The sequence below is a fragment of the Salmo trutta genome, chromosome 3, assembly GCF_901001165.1.
Source record: "Salmo trutta chromosome 3, fSalTru1.1, whole genome shotgun sequence".
NCBI classification, from domain to species: domain Eukaryota; kingdom Metazoa; phylum Chordata; class Actinopteri; order Salmoniformes; family Salmonidae; genus Salmo; species Salmo trutta.
Genome location: NC_042959.1, coordinates 20,833,412 through 20,853,926, shown reverse-complemented (window position 1 = coordinate 20,853,926; position 20,515 = coordinate 20,833,412). Strand labels below are relative to the sequence as shown.

General features: G+C 43.6%; 2 protein-coding genes and 1 non-coding gene across 3 annotated transcripts in view; 2 read left to right on the top strand and 1 right to left on the bottom strand.

Moving 5' to 3' along the window:
- Positions 1-50: 50 nt before the first annotated feature.
- On the bottom strand, positions 51-6,520 carry LOC115169970 (ubiquitin-conjugating enzyme E2 A). The gene is made up of 6 exons (XM_029726136.1): positions 6,270-6,520; positions 5,852-5,932; positions 5,631-5,656; positions 1,450-1,539; positions 1,223-1,311; positions 51-1,044 (listed from the first exon to the last, which is right to left on the bottom strand). Exons 1-6 carry the CDS (start codon positions 6,311-6,313, stop codon positions 916-918), a joined length of 459 nt encoding a protein of 152 aa, XP_029581996.1. The 5' UTR covers positions 6,314-6,520; the 3' UTR covers positions 51-915.
- Positions 6,521-11,364: 4,844 nt separating this feature from the next.
- Positions 11,365-11,436, top strand: trnae-uuc (transfer RNA glutamic acid (anticodon UUC)). Its single transcript has one exon. It is a non-coding gene; the product is annotated as a tRNA-Glu (tRNA).
- A 684-nt stretch (positions 11,437-12,120) lies between these two features.
- elf1 (E74-like ETS transcription factor 1) overlaps positions 12,121-20,515 on the top strand; it is an 81,841-nt gene continuing 73,446 nt past the window's right edge. The window contains exon 1 of the mRNA XM_029726073.1: positions 12,121-12,390. The gene's annotated coding sequence lies outside the window, so the exon portion shown is untranslated. The remainder of the gene's footprint in view (positions 12,391-20,515) is intronic.

Genomic DNA, 20,515 nt, shown 5'->3' with positions numbered 1-20,515 from the left:
AGCTGGACACTTAGTAAATCATGTCGCTCCATCATCCCTCAAGAAAAGTACATTGAATGTATCATTTTTATTTACACAGATTGAATGGTGTTAAGGACACTGCAACATTCCCATGTGGTATTTGTAATTACGTAATGATACAAATAAACCATAAGATTTGAGCATTAAGTACAGACAACCTTTACCTTGATACATTGAGTTCTGTGCATGAGAAAAAGTTTACCACAAATTCTCAAAGCAGGCAATCATCTTCATAAATATGCTTTTGCACTAGCGTTACAGGACTTGCATTTAAAAGTGCACCAAGTATGTCCCTTACCGAAACACTTGAGTCCTGTTGGAGATATCATTCAAAGAGCCATTCAATTCATAAAACAAAGCCCTAACAAGAACATGGTTTGTGTATGTAAAAAGGTAAGGTTTTGAAATTGACATTGGTTGGAGAAAAGTCCATGACAGGTGTTCATCACATTGTTTCTTAGTTGGATTACTATCATACTGCAGCTCCAAAAAGGCAAACGTGTGAAAGCTAGAAACAAAACAGTCGAACCACAGCAAAAACCCTCAAACTTCTGAATATACACAATTATCTGAATCAATACAGCAAAATCACACTACAAGCCAAAGACTTAAAACACTAAAATGACAAGAATAACTCCTGACCCCCCAAAGTACCTTTTTGTTCCAGGATAAAAAAATATAGGGGTAAATTACATTGTAAGTAACCCAGATATAACAAGGTACATTTACTTTGATGTGCTCTTGTCCAGGAGGAGCATGAAGGGAAACCACAACAGACAACCATACTGCAGAGAAAGATTCAAACCATGTGTATTTCATTTCCTTTGAGATATTTTTCTTCTGTTCTTTTTGACTTGAGGCTGAATATTGTTCATACTTTGAACGGTGAGGGGGTCAACAATCGCGCCAACTCTGTTCCACGATGGCAGACACCCTCTTCTCGTACTCCCGCTTGTTCTCCTGGTACAGCTGAGCCGCCTGGCTGTTGGCTGGGCTGTTGGGATTCGGCTCATCCAGTAAAGACTAAGACGATGCAATAGTAGACACTTCAGTAGCAATAGTATTCTGGCAATCTTTGACTAGATTTTTTAAATTCAAATAGTTTCAAACACCATTATTTGAGAAAAAAATTGAAGCACAAAAGGAGCTTTACAATGCAAGTAAGTATTTCATGAAGATTCATGGATAATGCTGAGAATACCTGTATTGAAGTTAGAATTGAAGAAACATCATAAGTTGGACTCCAGCGGTTCTGAAGAATGTCCAAGCATATACTACCATCTGCGTAGACTGCATAATACAGAACATACATTTACTCCATAACAAAGACTGGTGCATTGTCTTGTTGACAACAATTCAGCTGTTCCACTATAAAATTATCCTGTAAGCAATAAGCATGTTTCTAAAAAAAAACTAAAAAAAACATACCGTTTGGATGAAACATTTTGGAGACAAAACGCACAGTTGGAGGCTTATTAGGGTATTCCTCTGTGAATTCTATTGTGAGTTTGAAAGTTCCTGAAAATAAAGGATATGAGAATATTAATTATCAAGTGGGCACTAAAACAAATCACACAATGGTAACCCGTTAGCTTGACAATGACCACAAATGGATCTGGGACCAGGCCAAAACAGAATGGCTTAGAACAAATTCAAAGTTGTCTTGCTGCAAAATGTTTTGAGCAACCAAATAGCATAATGTATTTGGCCACCAAATTATTGTTACTATTTCAATAAAATATACATATCCTAAAGCACAAATGTACATAAATGCAACTACATGAGGGACATTTGCTAGAATGGAGCATTACTGATGGGTCTGATACGCATATTCACTGACAGATGACGTCAAACAGACACAATCCCCTGGTTTGACCCCAAGCTTTAACCCATATTTCACATGATTCATTCACTTGCTAGCAGGCAGTAATCTCATCTCAGCGATTTAACAGGTCAGCTGGATTGCTGTAGTAGTTCTGATAAGACACCACCTGGTCTACAATGTCAAATCAAAAAGGTTTATTGGTCGTGCACACAGCTCAGCAGTTGTTATAGTGGGTACAGCAAAATGCTTATGTTACTAGCTCCTAACAATGCAGCACAATGTCAAACAAGTTCACAAATAATTCAAACAAATTTAGAAAGAAATCAAATTTTATTTGTCACATACACAAGGTTAGCAGATGTTAATGCAAGTGTCGCAAAATGCTTGTGCTTCTAGTTCCGACAGTGCAGTAATATCTAACAAGTAATCTAACAATTCCACAACAACTACCTTTTACACACAAATCTAAAGGGGTGAATGAGAATATGTACATGTAAGTATATGGATGAGCCATGGCAGAGCGGCATAGGCAAGGTGCAATAGATGGTATAAAATGCAGTATATACATGTGAGTAATGTAAGATATGTAAACATTAAAGTAGCATTATTTAGACTGCATTGTATAAAGTGACTACTGCTTGGGTCTCAATGTAGGCAGCAGACAGTTAGTGATTTAGTTAGCCGTTTAGCAGTCTGATGGCCTTGAGACAGAAGCTGTTCTTCAGCCTCTTGGTCCCAGCTTTGATGCACCTGTACTGACCTCGCCTTCTGGATGGTAGTGGTGTGAACAGGTAGTGGCTCAGGTGGTTGATGTCCTTGATCTTTTTGGCCTTCCTGTGACATCGGGTGCTGTAGGTGTCATGGAAGGTAGGTAATTTGCCCCCGGTGCTGCGTTGTGCAGACCGCACCACCCTCTGGAGAGCCTTGCGGTTGAGGGCGGTGCAGTACCAGGCTGTGATACAGCCCGACAGGATGCTCTCAATTGTGCATCTGTCAAAGTTTGTGAGGGTTTTGGGTGACAAGACAAATGTATTCAGCCTCCTGAGGTTGAAGAGGCGCTGTTGCGCCTTCTTCACCACACTGTGTGTGAGTGGACCATTTCAGTTTGTCGGTGATGTGCACGCTCAGGAACTTAAAAACTTTTCACCTTCTACACTGCTGTCCCTTCGATGTGGATAGGGGGGTGCTCCCTTTGCTGAAGTCCACGATCATCGCCTTTGTTTTGTTGACGTTGAGTGAGAGGTTGTTTTCCTGACACCACACTCTTGAGGGCCCTCACCGCCTCCATGTAGGCTGTCTCGTCGTTGGTGGTCATCAAGCCCACTACTGTTGTGTCGTCTGCAAACGTAATGATTGAGTTGGAGGTGTGCATGGTCAGGGAGTACAGAAGGGGGCTGAGCACACACCCTTGTGGGGCCCCAGTGTTGAGGGTCAGCGAAGATGTTGTTTCCTACCTTCACCACCTGGGGGCGGCCCATCAGAAAGTCCAGGACCCAATTGCACAGGGCGGGGTTGAGACCCTGTTGTGACTAGTCTCTCAAAGCGCTTCATGACAGAAGTGAGTGCGACGGGGCTGTAGTCATTTAGTTTAGTTCTTTGCCTTCTTGGGTACAAGAACAATGGTAGCCATCTTGAAGCATGTGGGGACAACAGACTGGAAATGGGAGCGATTGAATATGTCCATAAACACACCAGCCAGCTGGTCTGCGCATGCTTTGAGGACGCGGCTAGGGATGCCGTCTGGGCCAGCAGCCCTGCGAGGGTTAACACGTTTAAATGTTTTACTCACGTTAGCCACAGAGAAGACGACGGGGGTGCGCAGTCCTTGTCAGCGGGCCGCAACGGTGGCAGTGTATTATCCTCAAAGCGGGCAAAGGTGTTTAGTTTGTCTGGAAGCATGACGGTGTCAGTTACGTGGCTAGATTTCTTTTAGTCCGTGATTTCCTGTAGACCCTGCCACATACGTCTCATGTCTGAGCCGTTGAATTGCGACTCAACCTTGTCCATGTACTGGCATTTCGCTTGTTTGATTGCCTTCCGAAGGGAATAGCTACACTCTTTATATTCAGACATATTCCCAGAACTCTTTCCATGGTTAAATGCGGTGGAACATATGCCTGTTCGCATGATCAAAACAATCTTGAAGTGTGGCTTCCGATTGGTCAGACCAGCGTTGAATGGTTCTCGTCTCTGGTTTGAGTTTCTGCCTATAAGACGGAAGGAGCAAGATGACGTCGTGGTCGGATTTGCCGAAGGGAGGGTGGGGGAGGGCTTTGTATGCGTCACGGAAGTTAGAGTAGCAGTGGTCAAGGGTATTGCGCATGGGTTTAGCGCAATCAATATGCTGATAGAATTTAGGTAGCCTTGTTCTCAAATTTGCTTTGTTAAAATCCTCAGCTACAATAAATGCAGCCTCAGGTTGTATGGTTTCCAGTTTCCATATAGTGAAGTTGATGGCTGTCTTGGTGTCTGCTTGAGGCGGAATGTACACAGATGTGACTATAACTGACGAGAATTCTCTTGGTAGGTAAAATGGCCGGCACTTGATTGGAAGGAATTCTAGATCGGGTGAGCAAAAGGACTTGAGTTCCTGTATGTTGTTATGATTACACCATGAGTCCTTAATCATAAAGCATACACCTCGCCCTTCCTTTTCCCAGAGAGGTGTTCATCTCTGTCGGCACGATGCATGGAGAAGCCCGATGGCTGAACCGATTCTGACAACATATCAAGAGAGCCATGTTTCCGTGAAAAAGAGAATGTTACAGGCAACCCTTGCTCGAATTTCATCTACCTTGTTGTCAAGAGACCAGACATTGGCGAGTACTATACTCGAGAGCGGTGTGCACGTCTACGAAGCCTGGCCAGGTGGCCGCTTCGTCTGCGGCGTTGTTGTTTTGGATCGCCTACTGGAATTAGCTCCATTGTCCTGGCTGGTGGTCCGAACAGAGGATCCGCTCCGGGAAAGTCGTATTCCTGGTCGTAATGTTGGTAAGTTGACGTTGCTCTTATATCCAATAGTGCTTCCCGGCTGTATGTAATAAAACTTAAGATTTCCTGGGGTAACAATGTAAGAAAGAATACATAAAAAAAAACTAAATACTGCATAGTTTCCTAAGAACTCGGCGCCATGCTGTACTGTCAGAACAAATCCAATTAATACTGTAAAAGTAATCCAACTGCAATCTATACATATACACTGGATGAATTTACACAAAATATATTAAAAATGTCACACACAGCAGTAGATATTACAGTGAGCTATGTCAAGAATCCAGTATATAAATAAATGTGATGTGTATAAACAGTAACTAAAATGCAATGTACAGTAGTAGAAATATTAGTATAAACTGTCAAGAATACAGTATTTAAATACACAGCACAAAACCATGGCAAAATTGATAAAAATGCAGGAACTGAGCTTCCAGACTAGAGCCCGGAATATAAATATAAATGGTGTGTACAGCCAGTATGGACAGTATATGAATAGAAAAGGTGTGTAAAGCAGTAGTTATATAGGATGATCATGAGCCATGACTAGAATACAGTATATACACAAAGTGGGTAAAACAGTATGTAAACAAAGTGACCAGTGTTCAATGACTATGTACATATGGCAGTAGTACTAGTACTGCTAGTCTACGTACTGTTCCAACTAACAGGTCTCCCATGCAATTAATTAGTCCATATCATGGTACTGATCACTTCCGTTTGAGTTGTCAAACACATGCACAAGAATGTACCAGCTACAAAAAAGGAAACGCATATCTAGCGAGCTATTTACCATCTTCAAAAGGTGTTCCCTCTGGGCTGGGGAAGAGAGAAAACAGTTAACTTTACATAGCTAATGTTTGTTTGATAACTTTCATATGCTAGGGACAAGAGGTGCAATGTTAATTTCTTGAAAATTAACAGATAATTCATAATACCCTACTTTGGATAGATGTTAAACATTATTTCTAGCTAGCTAACGTTAGCTACTACTTTTACAGTCCAGTCACTTACCCAAAAATTACGGCATTCCATACCATGATATTGTTTTCCGACGGGGCTCCACTAACTCCTGCAGGAGGGTCCTCTTGAAGCCTGAGAAATAATATTATTTTCGATGTTTAATTAGCAAACGTTAGTAGTTCGCTAGCTAGATAATTAAAATAGGCTAACGTTAACAGCAGTAGCCAGGCCAGTTAACTACAACTTGGAAATATTCAGCTGTAATGTTATCTTTACGTTAACAATCCATGTATTAGCTAACGTTAGTAACTTATTTATCAAGTAGCTAGTAACTTATGCTATCCAGTAACTGTTAACAGATGTTTGATAATTTTCCTTTTTTTGCGAAATGTTAAGCTAGCTAGCAACAGTCAGACAAACAAATCACCTAGACAGTCAAGCTAGCTAGCAAACTGCTCCTCACACATACCGCTTAAAATCTCTCATTAAACGTCGTCTTGCTGGAGTTGACATCTTATTCAGTTGAAAAACTAAAACGTACGCATACGGTTGCAAGTCACACGTTTTAAAACAAACGATTTTCACAGTAATTGTTATATTTCCCACGATAACGTTAAGTTTCCACAATCTAGTCCCCCTCAGACAGGAGCTGGCTGGGCTAGCCACTACTAGCGTTACCACTCACAAGGAAAAGAGGGGTGAGTGTTGGTATGGTTCTTTTTTTTCTTTATTTGCTTCTGCTTCTGCTTCAAGATTTGTATGGCGGATAGGATCCAACTTTCAGGTGCATACACCGCCACCTACTGTACTGGTGTGGGAGGTAATTCACGGCTTACCTACATTACATTCTTGATACGGTAATACAAATTGGGAAAAAGGAAAATTGCCAGTGGTGGAAAAAGTACCCACTTGTCATACTTGAGTAAAAGTAAATATACCTTAATCAAAAATTACTCAAGTAAAAGTGAAAGTCACCCAGTAAAATACTACTTGAGTAAAAGTATTTGGTTTAAAATATAGTTCATGTCATGGTTCCACCTGTCACCAGAGGGCGGCAGAGACCGTCCTAGAGACGGTTGTCCTTTGCAGAAGCTTGAATTGTTAACCATGTGCGTTCGTTTCCTGAGTGAGTTTTCGAGACTTAGTGTTTGTTGGTTTTTCAAGTTTACTGTGATCCTGTGGCCACTGTTTCTCAGTAAAGTATCATTTTTATCCTTAACCACTGATTCCTCGTCTGGTCTCTTCTCTGCAGCTGGGTCCAATCTTACCACGTCACAGCAAGCTTCTGCCTCAACATGGACCCAGCAGAGATCGCCCAGATCCAGAATGCTATAACCCAACAAGGAGCACTGCTGGGGCGGCAGCAAGAACAACTCACCCAAATATCAGAGACCCTCCGGGCACTTACCGATTCCCTCCAACAACGGCCTAACCCGGGAGGAGCCAATGCCCAAGTCTCATCACCCAGTACTACAGGGGCCGTAGTTCCCCCAGGCCCCGAGCGGCATGACGGCCACCCGGGAGGATGCAAGGGGTTCCTCACTCAGTGCTCTCTGGTGTTCGACCTACAGTCCTCCTCGTCCCACACCGATTGGGCCATGATCGCCTACATCTCTCTGCTCTCGTGCAAGGCTCTGGTGTGGACGAGTCTATGGACGAGAAGCGGCAAGCCAACTGTTCAACCTCTGCCAAGGGGCCAGACCAGAGGCTTCGTCTTTGAGTTCTGCACCCTCGCCGCCCAGAGTGGGTGGAACACTGAGGCCCTGCAGGGTCTGTCTAACTCCATCAAGGATGAACTGACCGCTCGGGAACTGGAAGAGGACCTCGAGTCCCTGATAAAGCTGGCCATCAATTTCGACAACCACATCCGAGAACGTGTGAGACAGTGCCTTTTTGACACCGCCCCCGTATCCCGGTTTCCGGAGCCCCCCAAGACCAGCATTGAGGAGCCCAGGCAGCTGGGACGTACACGTCTGAGCCCACAGGAACTTGACAGGCGCATGCACAACGGCTGCTGCCTCTACTGCGGAGGTCTTGGCCATCTCTGTTATACATGCCCAGAGTTGACGGGAAACGCTGGGGCTCGCCAGGACAAGGGTAGACCCTGACGAGCTGTGCAGTTACACCCCAGCTACCTGGTCACTGTCTGACACTACCCACAACCCTCCATTGGGACAACCGTCAGCACCACATTCAAACCTTCATGGACTCCGGGGCCGCGGATAAATTGAAGACCAAAACTTTTCCGCTCTCCCTCCCGAGTACTTCAACCTCTGGGAGGCCTTCAGTAAGAGGCAATCCTCCACCCTCCCTCCTCATCGTCCATATGACTGCACCATAGAACTCCTACCTGGCTCCACCCCTCCTGGGGCCGTCTGTACTTCCTGAAGCAGCAGTCATGGACAATTACATCTGGGAGTCGCTGGAAGCAGGTTTCATTCGCTCCTCTACATCCCCAGCTGGTGCAGGCTTCTTCTTTGTGGGAAAGAAGGATGGAGGTCTGCGTCCATGCATTGATTACAGAGGCCGGTGTAGGCCGTCATTGAAAATAAGAATTTGTTCTTAACTGTCTTGCTTAGTTAAATTTTATAAAAATAAATAAATAATAATATTTACCCCTGATATCTGCCACCTTGGAACTGGCCCTTGGGGCCCAATTCTTCATCAAACTGGACCTCCGCAACGCTTACAATCTGGTGAGAATCAGGGAAGGAGATGAATGGAAGACTGTCTTAAACACCCCAAGTGGCCACTATGAGTATTTAGTCATGCCCTTTGGATTATCGAACTCACCGGCAGACTTCCAAGCATTGGTCAATGACACGCTTAGGGATATGTTGAATCGGTTCGTCTTTGTTTACGACATCCTGATCTTCTCCAAGACCCTTCCAGAACACATCCTGCACGTCCGCCCAGTCCTGAGATGCCTCCTGCAGAGTCAACTATACATCAAGATAGAGAAGTGAGTTCCATGTATCCCAAGTTTCTTTCCTGGGCCACATTATCTCTACCGCTGGCATCCAAATGGACCCCGTAAAGGTGAGGGCGGTCACTGACTGCCCCCATCCCGCCTCACTCAAACAAGTCCAGCGGTTCCTTGGGTTTGCCAATTTTTGCAGGTGTTTTATACACAACTTTTGTGCGGTGGCAGCGCCTCTCACGGCCCTAACCCGCAAGTTCCAGAACCGTTTTTGCTGGACCCCTAAGGCTGACAGGGCGTTCAGGGAACTCAAGGGATGTTTCACCTTCGGACCCATCCTCGTCCATCCTGATCCTACCCGTCTCTTCGTGGTAGAGGTTGATGCCTCAGAAACCGGAGCAGGGGCGGTCCTTTCACAGCGGAACGAGGGGGACAAGAAACTGCACCCATGTGCCTTTCTCTCCAAGCGGTTCTCGCCAGCAGAACGCAAATACAATGTAGGCAACCAGGAGCTCTTGGCAGTTAAGTGGGCCCTTGGGGGGTGGAGACACTGGTTGGAGAGGGAACCTCATCCTTTCGTGATCTGGACGAACCATAAGAACTTGGTCGCCATTCAAGAAGACAAGAGGTTGAACTCTCGCCAGGCTAGGTGGGCTGTGTTCTTAAACAGGTTCAACTTCACACTAGCCTATCGCCCGAGACCCAAGAATCAGAAAGCAGACGCCCTGTCCCGCCAACACCATGTCTCTAACAAGGAGAGGGACTCCAAGCCCATCATCTCCAGCTCCCGCATTGTGGCCCCCGTGATATGGAGTATTGAGACCACGGTCTGACAAACCCAGACCTGAGAACCTGACCCCGGCAGAGGTTCCACTAACAGACTTTATGTTCTGTGATCAGCCCGTTCCTGAGTACTACAATGGGGACACTCCTCTAAATTAACTGGGTATCCAAGGGTTAATCGGACACTGGAGTTCCTGAGGCGGAAATTCTGGTGGCCCAACATGATTAAAGATGTGAGATCCTTCGTTACGGCCTGCTCCACCTGTGCCCAAAGCAAGTCCTCACTACTGCGACTGGCTGGGTTGCACCAACCCAGTTGTGTTACCACCCTGTTGGGGCGTCGGTGAGTCTCTCCTTGGGGTTCCACCCACAGTCGAATGGGCAAACGGAGCGGGCTAACCAGGAGTTGGAGAAGTTCCTCTGCTGTTTTGTCTCCTCCCAGGACAGCAACTGGAGCAAGTTCCTCGTCTGGGCAGAGTATGCACACAACACACTGCCGAACTCGTCCACTGGACTGTAGCCGCTCAAGTGTCAGTTCTAATTCGACCCCGCCCCCCTATTTCCTGAATAATAGGCCGAAGCAGGGGTGCCATCAGCCGAGGCGTTCATTAGACGATGGTGCGATCCTCCTTGCTCCACTCCTCTGCCCGACACCAAGGCAAACCGTCACCGAAGGCCTTTTCGGGCTCCTCCGATCGGGTCAACGGGTGTGGCTGTCCACCCGTGATCTTCCCTTACAGGTGGACTCACGGAAGCTCGCTCCACGCTCCATAAGACCATTCAAGATCCTGAGTCGCATCAACCCTATCGTCTCCAGCTTCCCAGGTCTATGAGGGTCTGTCCATCCTTCCATGTCTCCCGTCTCAAGCTGGTAAGGACCAGTCCCTTCTCTCCTCCCACAACTGCACCTCCGCCTGCTCGACTTGTTGATGGTCCCCCGGCCTACACTGTCCGGCATCTGTTGGAGGCTCGTCGGGTCCAAGAAACCCTGCAATACCTGGGGGACTGGGAGGGATACAACCCTGATGGGTGGGCGTGGGTGCCTGCCCTGGACATCCTGGAGGAAGGAATCATTTTTAAAATGGACCACCCTTGGCTGGAAATTCGTCACTTGTTCATCACGCGATGATTGTGTTTTCAGCCACCGGTGACTTGTGAGTGCTTCATATGCGCTACAGTCAATTATGATTGCATGTCTACATATATTAAATATATAATTATTAATATACACCTACTGTATGATAGCTAGCAAATTAATTAGCTAACTAATGTTAGCCTGCCTAGCTGGAACGTCTGAATAAGGAAAATGTTTTATTTCTACAATTTCCAAAAGATAACCAAACAAAAACATTTACTTAGACCGCTGCGCCACTCGGGAGCCCATATAAAGTGTTTTTTCTCAACGTTGCCGAGATGTTACGTGTCCTACTTATAGTTACTTAAATTCGACACTCATTGACCTCCACACAACAACTCGTTCGGTGAGCGAAAAAACGCAACCTGCTGGAGAAGACAGATGTTGGGCTCCCTCTCGCTTCGCCTCTTCCTCTCTGTTTATAGCTACTGTTTTTTAGTGCATGGCACCAGTTACATGAAGTCGACACTAGGTGGGGTTGAATTGCCATGGATAGCAGAAATGTGGAGATGTGTTAAATTCAGACTTTTGTAAAAACAATAACATCTGTGATAATCTAGAAAATTATAATGGTAGAACTCTTTATACAATGACCCTACGGGGCAATGTAGGCCAGCGTAGGAGAGTCAGCTAACTATAACTGACGTGTTTACAATTATTTATTGTCTAACTATGCTTATAGAGGTCAGATATAAATCTATACGTTTGCCTTCATGACGTATCTGTTCCCATATGGTCTAGCGGTTAGGATTCCTGGTTTTCACCCAGGCGGCCCGGGTTCGACTCCCGGTATGGGAATTACTTCTTTTAACATGGTCTCGTTTCGTTCATGTATAGAAACATGTAGTTGTTTCACAATAAATTGTAAAACTGCTCACAGAGAGCAGGACCAGTGTGTTTATCAGTTATTATGCTAAAAACTCTGCAACAATATCTGAAGTCTGGAATGTATATTGTTCAACTGGACAACACAGTTGTTAATAACATGAAGTAGATTCCCGAAGTAGGAAATGTACCGAAAATGCGATCCCTCTGAAGTGGGCGGGATTCAAAGTGCACTGTTATTTTGATATTCTAAGGGACAGTGTGCATTTATCTGTTTCAATGTATCAATCTGAGCCACATCCTTGGCGTTCTATATTTAACGTTTTTTGTAATAGGCATGGAATTCCATAATGTTCGCGATTGTAAATCTAGTTGGTGTTAACACAATCCAATTCAAATTATAAAAACGAAGTGTATATATCATTCTCAGTTCAGTTGAAATTCAGATAGGCCTAGTTTATTTTAGTCTATACCGGTAAGTTTTTAGTCTTCTCAATAAGAGTAACCAACATGACATAATTTTTTCATAACGTCCTGTTTCTCCATAGTTTTAAATGCTAGACAATCATGTCTTATGGTTTCTTTTACGCCTGTTACGTCAGGTTAGGGAAAATGTGACTGGTAGGAATTCCCCACGCATAAGCTTTCGGTAAGAAAAAAAGCAGAAAAAAACGGTGTAACCTTTCGTCAAGCACGAGAAAGTAGTGAAACTGGAGTTGCCTCAGTCGTTGTGCTGTACGGATGATGTCGAGCTTTCATCTCACATTTGAAGAAATACATATTTTGGGGGGAATATTACCAAGATGCTGATAAGTGCCTACTGAAGATATTTGGCTACTGGCCGATGTTGATGAAGCCATCATTCATGAGGCATAAGACATTGGAATTTTAAATGTCTGACGCTTGGCTATAAGATAAGGACTAAAGGTGAGTCTTCGCTACTCGAATAGCTAATGATGTACTTCAGTTTTTTTTAATGCAGTCTTGACTATTAGTCTGGAATGTGTATTAATCTAACAGTTGTGTTACCTCCTCCCAAGCAGTCCCTCCCAAGCAGTCCCTTATTTTCTCGAACCCTCCCTTTCAATAAGTTTATGAGAGGTATTTAGTAACGTCTTATATTTATTTAATTCATTTTCATATAGCATACATAAGGTATTTATTTATGTAAATCCACAACAAAGTAAATAAGAAGTTTATAACTTATACTGTATATTCACCTAGGCTACTACAGATATGGACTACTTTAATTTCTCAAATTCAAGAGTTCTATTAAACCAATGTTTTGCCACTGACGCCACATTTGATGTGAAAAGCCTCTAGTCTGAATAACCTACTGTTTTGCTTTATTAACCCTCTTACGGAGAAGCTGTGTCATTGTGCCACTACCATGCCTGCCATGTGACTGTGTGGTAAATGTGTGAAGCTGTTGTGTGCTGCTGACAGAGCTAGCCTGTCTCTCCAGTGTCTCCCGGGTCCAGTGGCCATTTGTGCTTCATGTGAGTGTGAGGGATCAATTATACAGTCCTGAAAGAAATGGATTGTTAATGATCTGTTATGTAAAGAGGAGTTCAACTGCACCCTATTGTTGCCATCAGAAGTATTAGACATCACATTAATAAGCATAACCAATTGCTCTTCAGACTCTGTATTTACTATTGGAGAATAGTCTGTCAATGCACCAGTGCTTCTAATTTCCTCTGAGTATTAGTAATGGCATGCGGTACCATTATCAATGTTTCACTACTCTATCTTGAAATTTGTCATTCAGTTCAAGAGGTTGAGAAAGACCCCTTCTTTCTGGGGCACTTGTCTGAACCATGTCTGCTCATCATGGTCATCTAACATGTTCATGCTTATTTTCATGTAATAAATGACCTTCACCCTCCAAAAAATGTGATGCTTGGATCTCCACTAAACCGTGTTTTCTCAAATGACTTGAGCTCCTCAACATATCTGTGGCCAATATAAATGTTTGCCAGATGTTTACATTTTTCGGTTAAGATGCTGGCCTCAGGGACATTGCAAGCTGAGAAATCTCATTGGCCTTCCGTGCCTGCTGTTGTCTGGAGAAAGGGAGGGGCGAGACAGGGGAATACTTGTGCTCTTGTTATCCGGTGGGCGGGGGGGATTCTTGCGGTTCTCAGCTCAGCCCGTCAGCAACAGAGATCAGCTGGTCCCTCTGACCCCACCTCTCCTCCACTGCCCCCCCCCCCTGCAACACAGCCCACCTATCCCAGAGGCCTGGCAGATAATTGGAAATCTCAGTCTTCTGAAACCAATTATCTCCAACAAGAGCTCCTAAATATACTTGTCTGCAGTGTAGTGGTCTCTAGCATATGTTGCATGCACAGACTTCATGCATAGTTTAAAAAAAATTCCATGGTGCCTGCCTCACTCCACACTACTCAGTTCCACCCTCTTTCCCTCCTTCCCTCTCTCTCTCTCTCTCTCTCTCTCGGCCTTGACAGTCATGTGCATCAATGACCCTGCCTTCCCTGCCTTTGAACTTTGTTGCTGAAGGGATTTCTCCCGCACAAAGGGACTTTGAGGGACTAACTTCCCTTGCCTTTCATGAGACAGTGCTTGGATTAGCATGATGAGAACAGGCCAGGCATCAGGTTGCAGTTGATAGTGTGTTTATACACACTGACTGGGAACACTAGCCTCTGTGACTGCCTGGCTGGGGCAAATGGTATCCCTGGTACTTATGGTGTGACCGTGATGTCACCATCAGCAGGGCACAGCAGCCCGAGCCGCTGAGGAGTGACTGGGTGACGATGACTCCAGACGATGGGAGAGCTGTGCTCCTTTGTTCCTGTCATTGTCCCGGCCTCAGTCTTGAGGCTTTTCTTAACCGGCAGAGAGCTGCCCTAATGGGCTTCTGGATATCGATCTTACCAGCTCACTTGTATCAGACTTTTATGCTGCATCTGAAGCACCACTATAGCCTCACAAAGGACAGATACCTTACATAGTGGCCTTGACAGAGACAGGTGAGTGAATGAAATGACTCTTGTGTTTGTCATATCCTTTTTGGTCAGGGTTCAAGTCAGATGACGTGGGAAACATGCTCTATCACATCCTCTGAAAAAGCTTTAGATTAGAAGCCCCTGTAATGTCTCTTGAGATGCCTGGTTTGAAGTTTTCTTTCCAATCAAGTCCAGTGATCAGTCTCTCTGAGGTAAATTAGTGTCATTTGACACCTCTCGAGTAACCACAAGGTGGCAATGTTTATATGTTTCTCTGACTATGTAAGTAGGTATGTAAGTTGACCGAAATGTGAAGCGACTCACTCAAATAAAGGAACCAAATTTACACAGAAAACCTGAAACAGCATCGTCATACTTCCCTATTTCACACCGTAGGTATCTAACTGTGGCCGCCCGTTTCTGTTGAAAGACAGTGGGGGAACTTGCTTTGTAAAGTTCCTTATTTCACAGTGATTTGGTTTCAACAACTCTGTCACCTGAGTTCTCCGTCCTCTGATATCTCAGTAGGCAGCGCTACAGCCAAGCGGCAGAAGTGACGTCAAAGAGAAATGGGAGCCAGGGGAAATTCCACCTGTAACCCCATCCAGCCTGCATGTTGCCTCACACAATGTGAAGCATTTGACTCCAGTCCAAACAATAAAAATGGACTCCATATCTCCATATGTACTGTCATCAGGTTAACCTTAGTGTTGATGTCTTGTAAACTACATAACGTGTCTTGTTTGGCCAAGATATACTAATGTTAGAGGTCATATATGTTAACCAGCTCCAAAACAACAATGCAATGTCTCAGCAGTAGCTTTAATTAAGACTTGGTAAACTTTGCCATGACTAGAATATTTAGCTTTTCTTCCCATGACCCATATAGGCTATTACCAAAGACAGTACAGTATGGAGATAGGCAGAAACTGCTTCTCCAATTGAAATCCCCGATCACACTTGTAGGCAATGTCATAGCGACATTGGCTAGCTAAGCTCATGCGTAGAAACACGCCATCGGGTCTCGTGCCAAACTGTGCATGTGCAGGCTGTCAAATCAAAGGCACTCCTTTGATATGAAGTTGTTTTTGATGAAAATGAAAACGTGTCAATTTGTCACTTTCACGAGGTTGGAGTAATAACATGTTCAACTACTTAAGGCATTGGCTCGAATTTTGGTTGTGTTGTGCCTTTTAGATTTCAACAACTAAGGAAGAATTTTTCACTTCTCTCATTGACTTCTCAAACCCCAAACCCGGGCCTGATCTGCTTGGCCTGTTTCGCAAGCGTTCCCAGCGCCTCTGGGTTTAGAAACTGTGCTCTTACTCAGTTATTACTCTGTTAAAACGTTATGGTGGCAAAAGATGACCAACCACAATAGTGATTGACAATCAGCCTGGACTGGTGCAGAGGTTTTTCTGCTGTCTCGTTTCTGGCGCGTCATCGTCTGCTGGCATCATTTGATTGGTGCAAATTCAAGGTTGCACCTCTCAGTCCGGGTACTTTTTGTTGAGACTGATGCGTATGTATCTTGGGTATTTTTAGTCAGCACACTATGTATCCGATGCTTGATTAAATTGGGGTGGCTGGGTTGTGGTTTGACTACTAGCGTGAAGCTCAAACAATAGCCAGCTAAGCTAACCACATACATAGCAGCCTATCACCACAAGGAGCATCACGTTCTCTCTCTCTCTCTCTCTCTCTGCTTACACTGTTGTTTGAATTGGTGCTTTGTGTTGTTGCCATGTGTTAGGATGCATGTCGGTCAGTGGAGTGCTACTAATGTGTCTGTCATGAAAGCTTGACGTGCAAAGTCATTTCAGTGTGTGCCTGTGACCATGTGTCTGATGATCTCACCTCGTTCAGCTGATCCACAGCGTCAAACAAGTTCAAGTGTGAAATGTGACGGCGTCTTAAAGAGTGAGCTGGACAACATGTGTTAGCCAGTTAGCAGCTCGTCACGTACACAGAGAAGCAGTTACTGTCCTATATCGGTCACCACATTGGGGCGGCAGGGTAGCCTAGGGGTTAGAGCGTTGGACTAGTAACCGAAAGGTTGCAAGTTAAAATCTCCTAGCTGACAAGGTACAAATCTGTCGTTCTGCCCCTGAACAGGCAGTTAACCCACTGTTCCTAGGCCGTCATTGAAAATAAGAATTTGTTCTTAACTGGCGTGCCTAGTTAAATAAAGGAAAAAATAAAATAAAATAAGAATGATATATTATATAAGTTTGGCTGGAAGGCTCCTATATTGGTCACCACATTATATAGGCTAAGTTACTAGCCTATATAATGTGGTGACAGATATAGGACAAGTTACTGTCCTATATCTGTCACCACATTATATAGGTTAAGCTACTGTCCTATATCTGTCACCACATTATATAGGCTAAGTTACTGTCCTATATCTGTCACCACATTATATAGGCTAAGTTACTGTCCTATATCTGTCACCACATTATATAGGCTAAGTTACTGTCCTATATCTGTCACCACACTATATAGGCTAAGTTACTGTCCTATATCTGTCACCACATTATATAGGCTAAGTTACTGTCCTATATCTGTCACCACACTATATAGGCTAAGTTACTGTCCTATATCTGTCACCACATTATATAGGCTAAGTTACTGTCCTATATCTGTCACCACACTATATAGGCTAAGTTACTGTCCTATATCTGTCACCACATTATATAGGCTAAGTTACTGTCCTATATCTGTCACCACACTATATAGGCTAAGTTACTGTCCCAAATCTGTCACCACATTATATAGGCTAAGTTACTGTCCTATATCTGTCACCACATTATATAGGCTAAGTTACTGTCCTATATCTGTCACCACATTATATAGGCTAAGTTACTGTCCTATATCTGTCACCACATTATATAGGCTAAGTTACTGTCCTATATCTGTCACCACATTATATAGGTTAAGCTACTGTCCTATATCTGTCACCACATTATATAGGTTAAGCTACTGTCCTATATCTGTCACCACATTATATAGGCTAAGTTACTGTCCTATATCTGTCACCACATTATATAGGTTAAGCTACTGTCCTATATCTGTCACCACATTATATAGGTTAAGCTACTGTCCTATATCTGTCACCACATTATATAGGTTAAGCTACTGTCCTATATCTGTCACCACATTATATAGGCTAAGTTACTGTCCTATATCTGTCACCACATTATATAGGCTAAGTTACTGTCCTATATCTGTCACCACACTATATAGGCTAAGTTACTGTCCTATATCTGTCACCACATTATATAGGCTAAGCAGAAAGTTTTTTTCTGAGGGGATTTCTTGAGTGACAGACTGTACCTCATTCGGGCCTGATATTTGAATTATTTAATAACTACATTCTACTATTGGGTGTTCATTCAACAGCACGCTTCCAAAGCCTGTGGACATTATATACACTTAATGTGAAAAAAAGACTTTGTTATAAAATGGCAAAGCTGTATACTAGACCAAACTTGAGTCCTTTCAGCTGTTGCCCAGTGTTAGCAGCTCTTAAGCCATTAAAAATTAGAGTTCTTCCACAGACACAAAGTCAGTCAATTAGCCTCGGTGGAGGTAGCTCTTGTCTTTGTCCAGACTGCAGATAGCGGATACTGTTCACAGAGGTTTGATGTGGACTGTCTGGAATGTTGGCCTTGTCGTTTGTGTTTAATGTTTAATGGGATGCATTTTATGTGAAGGGTGTGTGTTTGTGTGGCTCGGCTGGAAGGCTCCTCCTTCCTGCCGAATATTTTGCTCTTATCTACTCAAAATATGCCCAGCCATAAACTGCAGGTTTAGTTGGTTGCTCGCATTATTTGTGTAAGGATGTACTACCGCACAAAATGGGCTGCAGTCTTACAAAATAACATATAATCATCACCAGGAAGTTCCAGGACGTGTTAAATGTTATGTTATCACATGAGCGGAATATTCGGATGCCGCAATAACCTGGATATATAGCGCTCAATTTCTATCCTGGTTGAGATTGAACTTAATCTGCATCCAGGTGCAATGGTTGTGTCATGTCAGGTTACTAGTTGGAACATGAGACCATCTGCAGATTATAATCCAGTGCATCATCCTATGGTCAGTACATCATCCCACGGTCAGCGCATCATCACCGCATTTGGCAGATCTATGAGAGTGACTCAGCTGTAGGCTATGTGCATTGGATGCATTTCCATTCAGCTATACGCCTACACCTCTCTCTCTGTTAGTTCTGTGTGGCTGCAGTCAATGCAGTCATCCACAGTCATTGCTGTGAGTCAGAGTTTAGGGCAATTCCATGGAAACATTTATTTAAAATGTATGCCAAACAAGAATATAGTAGAGTTCAGTAGAGTTTAGAACAGTACAGTACAGTAGAGTAGAGTACAGTAGAGTTCAATAGAGTACGGTAGAGTAGAGTACAGTAGAGTTCAGTAGAGTACAGTAGAGTTTAGTACAGTACAGTAGAGTACAGTACATTCAGTAGTCAGTTATAGTTCAGTACAGTACAGTACATTATAGTGTACTCAACTCTAGTGTGTTCTCCTGTGGACTGTACTGAACTATACTCTACTTTTCTTTTCTTTACTGTACTATACTCTCCTGTGCTGTGCTCTACTGTACTGTACTGAACTATACTGTACTGTACTGTACTCTCCTGTGATGTGCTCTACTGTACTGAACTGTACTGTACTGTACTCTCCTGTGCTGTACTGTACTGAACTGTACTGTACTGTACTCTCCTGTGCTGTGCTCTACTGTACTGTACTGAACTATACTGTACTGTACTGTACTCTCCTGTGATGTGCTCTACTGTACTGAACTGTACTGTACTATACTCTCCTGTGCTGTGCTCTACTGTACTGTACTGAACTATACTGTACTGTACTGTACTCTCCTGTGATGTGCTCTACTGTACTGAACTGTACTGTACTGTACTCTCCTGTGCTGTACTGTACTGAACTGTACTGTACTGTACTCTCCTGTGATGTGCTCTACTGTACTGTACTGAACTGTACTGTACTGTACTCTCCTGTGCTGTGCTCTACTGTACTGTACTGAACTATACTGTACTGTACTGTACTCTCCTGTGCTGTGCTGTGCTCTACTGTACTGTACTGAACTATACTGTACTGTACTGTACTCTCCTGTGCTGTGCTGTGCTCTACTGTACTGTACTGAACTATACTGTACTGTACTGTACTCTCCTGTGCTGTGCTGTGCTCTACTGTACTGTACTGAACTATACTGTACTGTACTGTACTCTCCTGTGCTGTGCTGTGCTCTACTGTACTGTACTGAACTATACTGTACTGTGCTGTCCAAATTTGGGAACCCAACTGTGGTTTGTGATTACTATGAATTCCCATTGTAGCCAATTCAATTGCAGAAATTCTGTTACCGATTGTTCAGCAATTCCATTACATAAACAACATTTATATCAGTAAAAACACTATAACTAATTAATAGGTCTACCTTTACTTGTGAAATTAAATTATCCTCCCTCATGAGGGGGAGAAATGAGTTTTGGGTTTTTGGTAACAGAATTACAAGGCACAAGGCAATGTTTCTTTAACTTACTGAAGGCAGAATTATATGTCCCAAACTAAATATGTGTTTTTATTAGTTGGCAGGGGACTTTAATTCAACATTATGTAAGGGATAATCAATGGGGGGGCTATGCGTTCTATGGAAATGAATGAACGACGTGGAAGGTGTGTTTCACCACACGCTAGCTAGCGGAGTGGAACTAACCTTCCCTGGAGTCGCAGTATTTTCCAGAGAACGCATAGAGCCCCGAGTTGATTATCCTTTCATACCATGGCTATCACTTTATAATTTGCCACAAAAAATGTTGTTCATTTGCAGGTAGAGGTGTGTTCAACATCCACTGAAGCAGGTAGCAAGTTTACTAGACAGCTACAGTAGTTGCCTTGGTAACCAAACCAACAGACTTGCTAGTTTAGCTAACCAAACCATCAGTCCTAGCTTGCTATTATGAAAATCGAATTCAACAATGCCAATAATGTTTTAAATTCGACTATTGCTTTCAATAGCAGCTCAAACATATAATA